Source organism: Eimeria mitis, genomic scaffold (assembly GCF_000499745.2).
Source record: "Eimeria mitis Houghton genomic scaffold, Emh_scaff1669, whole genome shotgun sequence".
Classification (NCBI taxonomy): Eukaryota; Apicomplexa; class Conoidasida; order Eucoccidiorida; family Eimeriidae; genus Eimeria; species Eimeria mitis.
The window spans coordinates 1-8,623 of record NW_013569984.1 but is presented as its reverse complement, the minus strand read 5'-3'; the positions used below and the strand labels follow the sequence as shown (position 1 = coordinate 8,623).

The 8,623-nt window shown below is 49.8% G+C and overlaps 4 protein-coding genes across 4 annotated transcripts in view; 2 read left to right on the top strand and 2 right to left on the bottom strand.

Annotated features, from left to right (window-relative positions):
* Nucleotides 1–2,895, top strand: part of EMH_0041440 (uncharacterized protein) — a gene marked incomplete at both ends in the record, with an annotated part of 3,715 nt that extends 820 nt beyond the window's left edge. The window contains 4 exons of the mRNA XM_013495621.1: nt 11–406; nt 799–1,349; nt 1,510–2,490; nt 2,602–2,895. Of these exons, the coding sequence (XP_013351075.1) occupies nt 11–406; nt 799–1,349; nt 1,510–2,490; nt 2,602–2,895 (2,222 nt within the window). The remainder of the gene's footprint in view (nt 1–10; nt 407–798; nt 1,350–1,509; nt 2,491–2,601) is intronic.
* Nucleotides 2,896–3,358: 463 nt separating this feature from the next.
* EMH_0041430 (uncharacterized protein) lies at nt 3,359–3,904 on the bottom strand (the record flags this gene model as incomplete). Its single annotated transcript, XM_013495620.1, has 1 exon — nt 3,359–3,904. The coding sequence occupies one exon, from the start codon at nt 3,902–3,904 to the stop codon at nt 3,359–3,361; it is 546 nt and encodes a 181-aa protein (XP_013351074.1).
* Nucleotides 3,905–4,788: 884 nt separating this feature from the next.
* On the top strand, nt 4,789–7,647 carry EMH_0041420 (uncharacterized protein; the record flags this gene model as incomplete). Its single annotated transcript, XM_013495619.1, is given in 3 exon segments — nt 4,789–6,237; nt 6,241–6,828; nt 7,498–7,647. Coding segments are annotated over 3 exon segments (2,187 nt in total).
* A 126-nt stretch (nt 7,648–7,773) lies between these two features.
* On the bottom strand, nt 7,774–8,049 carry EMH_0041410 (uncharacterized protein; the record flags this gene model as incomplete). Its single annotated transcript, XM_013495618.1, has 1 exon — nt 7,774–8,049. One exon carries the CDS (start codon nt 8,047–8,049, stop codon nt 7,774–7,776), a length of 276 nt encoding a protein of 91 aa, XP_013351072.1.
* Nucleotides 8,050–8,623: the final 574 nt, after the last annotated feature.

The following is an 8,623-nucleotide window of genomic DNA, read 5'->3' as shown; positions in this document are numbered from 1 at the left end:
GGAATTGCAGAAGTTGCAAAGGCAGATACATCACCAGAGAGAGAACACAGCCAGCTCATACATACAGAAGGAAAAGCAAGCAACAGTAACAACAAAAATAACAACAGCAGCAGCACAAACACCACAAAGAACAACCTCAACACTTGTCAATCTGTACCTTTTGCAACAAACGAAACAAACGCCGCTCCTCCTCCTCCTCTCTCTCTAGGTGCTGAGAGTGCAGCAGAAAAGGGCGACGAAGACGAAGACGAAGACAGAGAGAAAAACAAAACGCATCAACAGAGAAGGCTGCCGAAGATCCTCTTTGAGCCCGCACCCAAACGGCCTCAGCTCTCTTCCTCTTCTTCTCCTGCAGCAGCAGCAGAAACTCCTAAGAACGAAAATCAAGGACCTGACGCAGAAACGGGTAATATGGCTGGACTTTTGACTTGCATGGGCTGGCGACTCCTACGGGTTTAGGGTTTAGGGTTTCGGGATTATAAGGTTTTTTGTTGTGAGTTGATTCATCTATGGATGCACTCATTCTCTTTTTCGTTTAAAGAAAGGGCAGACAAAGGGGTAGAGGGGGAAGCTGAAGTAGTTGTTGGTTTGTGTGCACGCTTGTTTCTTGTTTGTTTGTTTGCTGGCGTTGTTTCACCGCGTTCACTCTCTTTCCTTGTCTAGTAAATGGATTAATAAATAGCGGTTTCCAGCATTGTGGTTTGTGGCTGTGGCGTTCGAATCTCAGANTCTAGTAAATGGATTAATAAATAGCGGTTTCCAGCATTGTGGTTTGTGGCTGTGGCGTTCGAATCTCAGAGAGAAGAGGTGGAGAAGAAAAAGCAGATTCAGATTCAGTATCTTCTTGTGCACGCGTCTTTGTTCGTCGTGGCGACGAGAAGGTTACTGCATCTAAAGATATTAAAAATGCATCTAGCCGGGAAAAGATATCTGAAAAAGAGGAAACAGAAAACAGCGCAAAGGTGAAACGACGCAGCAAACGAGAAGAAGCGGTGGGAGGCCTCGAACAAGGAAGAAGTGATGAGATGCAGCAGATACTGTGGGGGATATCTGCTTTTAATGAGGCGAAGACGGAACCCCCTAACATGAATAGCCAGCAGCGGCATGGAGCAGATACAGATAAAGTAGAGCCGGCTGCGTCTGTTCAGTCGTATGATGGCTGCGAGAGGAGGAATACAGGCAGCACACAGATGTCGCCGTACTCGCAGATAAACAGGCAACCAGCTTCTTGCAACTACTTGTGGAGGGGAAAGGCTTACGCAAACACACAAGGAGATCAAGGTGGAAACTCCTCGCAGCGCTTGGGGCACCGAGCTCAGCCGTGGGCAAGGCAAGAGTCTGGACAACAGGTCAGCAGGAAAAATGTTTTGGCCGCACAACCCCAAGAAAGTTCCCCTACTTGCATGCACTCATTTATATTCCCTCCTTCGTTGCCTCTACTGTGCCCGCATTTGGTATTGTTATTCTCCTTTCGCTCGTTTTTGCTTGTGTTCACGTTTGATTGAGCAGACGTACGCAGCTCTTAGCACGTTGAAGATGATGCACGGCAGCGGAGAACCAATGGTTGATCCGTATGAAACGCGGGAATCGTCTTGTCACCCTTTTTATGAGAGCTATTTTCCGCCTCCGCCTCCGCTCTCGCCTCGTAAGCCATACGCGCCTCCTCACCCGACCAGTTACAGACGAAGCAATGCCGTTCGTGGTGCCTCCAGCAGCTGGGGGGGAGGAACTATTGGACATGGCACAGCCCATGCTTTTTCTGCAAGGGCTTGCGGGCCGTCTCCCCCTGCCGTCTCTCTTCATTGGAAAACACACCGAGAGGGACAGGACTTCGAATGCAGTGGGACGCAACTCGTTTATGACTCCAGGCCTGCAGTGCCTTCTTCTCCGATTCACGGGAGCTCCGTCACTGCCCAAGCTGACAATGCCGTATCCTTAGTTCCCAGAGGGACCCGGTCTCCTCCGTTTCAGTCAGAATGTTCAGACGAACAGGTAGAGGCCGACAAGCCTAAAACCCTGCGATCTCCGGATTTGATGGATTGGCCTCGTCATGAGGAGGAGCCTGTTGCTAGAGGAGGAGCTCTTCTAGCTCCCGACCATGCAGGGGCGCTTCCGGGTAGTGGTGCATCTGGCTCTACTTTGAAGCCTCCCTGTCGGAACAAAAACGAGGGATCCAGTGTAACTTCGCGGGAGCGTTTGCTTACAACCTCTCCTAGTAGCGCTCCTCGATCCTCCAAGGCCACGAATGTTCATATAGCCCAAGACGGTAGCCAGTTTAACCGGGATACTCCGATATCAAAGCCGTCCGATGCCGTGACTGACCACAACTTGACTCCCGCCGCCAAGGTCGACTTGCAGACTGAATACAAACTATACTTGAAACAGCGTCTGGAAGCAGTTATGCGTGGAGTGTGGAGCTGGCGTTCCGAGTCAGTTGAGGACTTCTCAGAATATCATGAGAAGCCTTTTTCAGCGACTGTTGCACAGAATGTGAGGACCACGTTTCCCTCCCATCATCCGCTCATGAGCTGTGGTGCAAAATCCCGATTCCGGTAGCTTGCAAGGAATGTTGAGTTATATTTTGTGTGGTGTTTTCTACAGGCAATTAGGAATGGCTTCACTCCATACATCCTGATGCACTATGCCTCAACTACAGGCGTAGAGGAAAGTCTGAAGCCACTGGACATGTCTGTTCGCGGGAGAAGAAATATTCCCTTTTACGGCTTTTCGGAGGAGTTGGTCGATTCATTATGCAGCGGCATCGGTCACGGCATGATGTACTACTCCGTGATTCCTGGTAGCGTCTTCCCCATTCATTGCGAGCAAGGTGGTCTCGGGGCATTCAATATTATTGTTGGGGCGCTGATGCCCTATACTGAGCAGTTGTACCCTTAAAGGAGTCTTTGTCTGCAGTCTCAATATATTTCATGCCAGGGAGGAATCCCGCATACATTGGCTTTGATATGTTTCAAGCCTTCATCTAATGGCGTTGACATCCTACGAATAAGTTGCAGTGTAACTAGCACTTTTTATAATAGTGGGGTGTTTGACGATTCGGAGTGGATGAAGAGATTAGCACAGGTTTTCAACGGACACATGCTTTATGTGGCTCGTGGGACAAAAAGTATGGGTTTCAGTTTGCCCAAGGTTTTCTTCACCGTCGAGGAGACGGTTTGATACCATCGAAGGCTAAAGCCTTGCGAGAGCGGTTGCTTTCGCTGCTTGCTCGAACCACACCGTTTGAGCTGAGTTGGTCGCGGCATCTCCACCAACTAGGAACTCAGTGTGCTGAGTTTTTGGCGATGGTTGCTCCAGTAAGCAGCGCGGCATAGAAATCAGTGAGATCCTGTTTCTATATTTAAAACCGATGAGTGAAGTCATTGAACTTCTGTGACAGATCCATGGAGGCGACGGCCTGGACAACGGGTTCCAGTACAGAAGTGACGCGTTGCCTCAGGGTTTCAAAAGCTCCGGAAAGGTCGCTGAATTCCGCGAGGTCTTGAATGGTTTTCCCAGGAGAAATGTCCTGGATACGGATGGCTTTGAGTTGATCCATCTTGGCGGATACATCGAAGGTGGAGGCTATGAGTTCATAAATCTTGTCCATGGGGGGCATCATCTCTTTAACAGTTTTTGTGTATCCAGAGACTGTCTCCTGTAGACTGCTGCTTCCTTCACTGATAGAGTCCGCCAAATTCTTGGGTCGAACGCTGTCCACCATGTGGGATACCACGTGATTCGTGATGTCAACTTTGGAGTATGATTCCACCGTCGCTTGTAAAGCTGTGAAACGAGCAGCTAACTCGTTCCGCGACTTGCTGGCCAAGTCGGAGAGGCCCTCCATGATTTGTTGAGGGTTCTGGGACGTGATCTTGTCCATTGTGTTTCTTGAAGCGTCCAACATCTTCGTTAACGGTGATGATGATGATGCGAGGGCGTCAGTAATATCTGAAATACGGAGTTGTTGTTTACTTTATTTGAACATTAACAATCTTTGTTAAACCAAATGGCTTACATTTTCAACTTTTAAGATGACCTTTGGTAATTGGCTTCGAGTAGTTTAATGTCTGAAACGAATTGTGAGCAGCCAGAACGGCATCTCGCCCTCCAGGTGTCTAGACACCTGGGGTGGCTGTTAGAGTAGCACACAGCTGATGTTAGTCTTGATGGGGAGTGAAACTCGTATGTTTCGCTCTAGGTTCTGATTTTCCACAAATTTTAGGGAAAATTAAATGTTTCGATTGCAAAGCACTAACGTAACCTGGTTGTTCCAGTTTCCAATCCGGCTAGGGTTCTTGCAGTTCTTAAGCCGTCATTGGCACAGGATGGATAATTGAACTTCTAGACTAGTTGACCAATGTTAATCAAACNATACAGGATACGGTTACAGTCTTCTCTAAAGAAGGGGCTACTTATGTACGAATTCCGTCGCGCCCCCCTTGGTCCAGTGGTCAACACGGTTCAACAGCGAAACTGAGACAAGGCAGCTAGTGAACTCTAGATTCTCCTGAAACCGTTCAAGTCCACTTCAATATATTCCTATTATAGACTCAAAACAGCTTAATCTCACATTAAAAAGAACGTTTGTGCATGTAGAGTGCGCAGGCGTGCCCAGCCCTCGGTGCGGCAGTGCCTCGCTGCATGCAGCACCGCACACGTTTGTATCTGTTTCTGCCAAGTGTCTGCCGACAATCAAACAAATTCCAGCAATATGGCTGGATACAAGCTGTTATTTATATGGAGAGCGGCTTTTTTTAATTCTGGCGTTTGTGGGAACAGAGCCGCGAGATGATACCCCAACGGCATCTGGAATACTACATGACCGAGTGGGTTACGGCATCTCTGGAGGCAATTGTAGCTCACCGGTTGTTCCCATCTATTGGCTCTCCCTCTTCTAAGCCTGTAAATCTTCTTCGGCCGACGCATGTGTCCGATGAGTTGGCTCCGCTTCTCTGCAGCAATGACTGTTCTCCGTGGGATGTGCCTCCAACGACAAATGACGCTTTCCGAAGTGTTGCAGGTTCGTATAAGAACAATACTGGCCAAACCCGCAGTGCTTGTCTGTACTCGGTGGATTTCATTCCCGAGTCGGCTCGTCATTTTCGCATAGAGGTTCCGCAAATTGAGAGTCTGAGGGCCGCTTTGCTGTGCGATCCAAAGTTCAATCTGCGTCATTCTTGGCAGCTTCGAGTAGTCGTTTGCTTATGCATGCCGACTTCTCGCTTTTCAACTCTGGGGGATTCCAGAAGCGGTTCGTCGTCGGTGAGGCCTCACGATGCGAAATCAACTGAGAGTGACTTGAATGAAACGGACTCGAATAGAACGTCGGCTGAGTGCTCTTTTCGCGAGTCTACTTGTCGCCCATTAGTGCTTAGTGGCGCAAGTGTTTACTCGGATGCCCAGAGGCGAGACTCTCCCCTGCTTTCCCTTCATTCTGCGGAAAGAGAGAGCCACACGCATCACTGTCTAGAGCAGTGGATCCTCAGTTTCCGGTCGTCGTCGTCTTCTGACCATCATGGGAAACTTGAACAAAGGAAGTTGTGTACAGCTTTGAAGGGTTTGTTGGCTACCGTGCACTTTCTGCCCACGCATTCTGCTCTTCTGGCGCTGGCGAACGCCGAGAAAGCTAACTCTACACGAGACTCTCAGCAGCAGCGGGAGATCTACGTCGAGACGCACGTCTCTGCGAGCTGGAAAAAGGCAGCGAGCCGCCACCGTCACAGGCGGGGCCACTCTACTGCCCCCTGGATACCTCTCGTTTCTTACAGATCTGACTTAGATGACGTGCTGCTGTGCCGCGCAGCAGAAAGCCCAGTCTATGGTGTAGCGACAACAAACTGCAGGGGCCCAGCAGACAACCTGAACTCTCCGCCTCCCCCTCGTATCACACTCAGCTCTTCTCATCACCCCTCCGATCCATCGACAACCGTCCTTCTGGAACCACCACCACCACCACCAACTGCTGCTGCTGCTGCTGCTGCTGCTGGTGCTGGTGGTTCTCTGGGTTACACCTCGTGTGCACCGCATGAAGCAGCAGCAGCCAGCTGCCACCGCTGCCTTCAGCCGCCCTCTTCTCCTTCTCGTTTCCTTCATCAGAATAGCAGCGCCGCCTCTTGTAAGGGTCACCGGCATGGCGCGCAGCTGCCGGAAGGAGGAGGAGGCGACTCTGCTCTCTTTTTGTTGCCTCCATGCCCGAGCAGCAGTGGCCGCAGCAGCAGCAGCAGCAGCAGCAGCAGCNGCAGCAGCAGCAGCAGCAGCAGCAGCAGCTGTAGCTTCAGCTGCTGTTCTTCAGGCGGAGGTAATGATCCTTTCAGCAGCAGCAACCAGGAGAGTATGTATGAGCGCTGCAGCTTTCTTTCGCTTGCAACTTCTTTAGGTACCTTGGAGTGTACAGTCAGCTACAATGAAGAGTTTGCGCAGAACATCGTTGCTGCTGCTGCTGCTGCTGATGCTGCTGCTGCTGCTGCTGCGGCTGTTGAGGCTGGAGATGGCTACATCGACGGCTATCAGCCTATTGCTGTATCTGCGCTTGGGGGGAGAGGCCTCATCAGCAGCAACAACAGCAGCAGCAACAACAGCAGCAGCAACAGCAGCAGCAGCTGCAGGTATGACCCCTCGCTAGATGCTGCTGCTGCTGCTTCGGATTCAGATATGTGGCTGGAGATGAACTGGCTGCGCCCCGCTGCAGCAGACGGAGGAGCAGCAGCAGAGCAGCTCAGTGCAGGTTCCTCCATAGACAGACCTGCTGCTGCTGCTGCTTCTGCTGCTGCTGTTGCTGCTGGCGCTGCTGCTGGTGCTGCATATACTCCTGCTGCTGGTGGTCGTGGTGTTGCTGCTGGTTCTGGGCGGCGTACTATGTTGCCTTCTTCTCGTTCTGTTTCTTCTCTTTCTTCTTTTTCATCTTTTTCTTCTTCTTCTTCTGCTGTTTCTGCTTCTGCTGCTGCTGCNTTTCTTCTCTTTCTTCTTTTTCATCTTTTTCTTCTTCTTCTTCTGCTGTTTCTGCTTCTGCTGCTGCTGCTGCCCCTCGAGAAGCAAACGGCAGCAGCATATGGCAGTCGCTGCTGCAGCGGCTGGCACTGAAGCGGGGGGCCCCCCTCCCCGCTTTTAGTTTGGGTTTGGGGCCCCTGCTGGAGCGGTGTCCTCCTCGGGGGGTCCTTAAGATACCTGCTGCAGCAGCAAATGCAGCAGCTGCTGCTGCTTCTGCTGCTGCTGCTGCTAGAGGCCGCCTCAGCAGAAAAGGAGAAGAAAATATTGAGCCACGCGGGCGAACCTGTACTCAACCTGCTGCTGCTGCTGCTGCTGCTGCTAGTGGCATCCGTGCAGCCACAGCAGCAGGCTGTGCAGGTCTGCTTCCTCCGCAGCAAAGCAGCAGCAGCGCCAGCAGCAGCAGCAGCAGCAGCAGCAGTGGCGGTGCGAGGGGTTTTGGTTTGGGTTTGAGTAATTTGTGGTGTACAGACAGCCAGCTGAGTCCGCTTGATTTCGCGCTGATGCTGGCAGAAGGAACTGAAGAAATCTACGATGAAATACAAGTTGACGAGAGGGGGAGAGAAGAAGAAAAAGAAGAAAAAAAAGAAAAAAAAGAAAAAAAAGAAGAAAGAGGAGATAAGAAAGAAGGTACAGACAAAGATAAAGAAGAAACGGAAATGAGAAGAGAAAAAGAAAAAAAAAATAAAAAAAAAAAAGAAGAAACAGAAAAAGAAGAATGGTTTGGTTCTCTATGGCTGAGCAGTTTGCAACAAATTCAATTTCAAGAAGAAGAAGAACAAACACAAATTAATTATTTTCCTTTTTCTTCTTTTTCTTCTTTTTCTTCTTTTGCTTTTTCTTCTCCTCTTCCTTTTTCTTCTTCTTCTCTTCTTTCTTCTCCCCCTGATGCTTCTCCTCCTCTTCTTTCTTCTTCTTCTTCTTCTTCTTCTTCTTCTTCTTCTTCTTTTGCTTTCCCTTTTTCTTCTTCTTCTCTTTCTTCTCCTTTTCCCTCACCGCCTGCTGCTCCTTCTCCTCCTCTCTCTTCTTCTTCTTCTTCTTTTTCTTCTTCTTTTTCTTCTTCATCTTCTTTTTCTTCTCTGCCTGTTCAGGCTGTGCAAGCGAAGATAAGAGAAGTGCTTGAGCAGGAGTTTGTTTCTCGGCCTCCTTTTTCTTCTTTTTCTTTTCCTTTTTCTTCTGCTTCTTCTTCTTCTTCTTCTGCTGCTTCTGCTGCTGCTGCTGCTGCTGCTGCTGCTGCTGCTGCAGTTTCTTCTTCTTGTGTTTCAGCAAATTCTTCTTCTTTTTATTCTTCTTCTCTCCATCTATCGAACTATCTTTCTGCTGTATTGATGGCTCTAGAGTCCTTTGCAGTGAAGCCCATACCCCCGCTAACAACCCCACCAATAAACACACTAACCACCCCCCCACCAACCCCCCTACCAACCCCACCAATAAACACCCTAATAAACCCCCTAATAAACCTCCCTATAGACCCCCTAATAAGCCCCCCCGCAGTAAACAACCGAAAAAATCCAGCAGCAAAAGCAGCAACAACCCCACCAATAAACACACTACTAGCAACCCCACCAGTAAACACCACCACACACCCTCTAAACACCCTTAACAACCCCCTAACTCCGTTTGCTGCAGCAGCAGACGC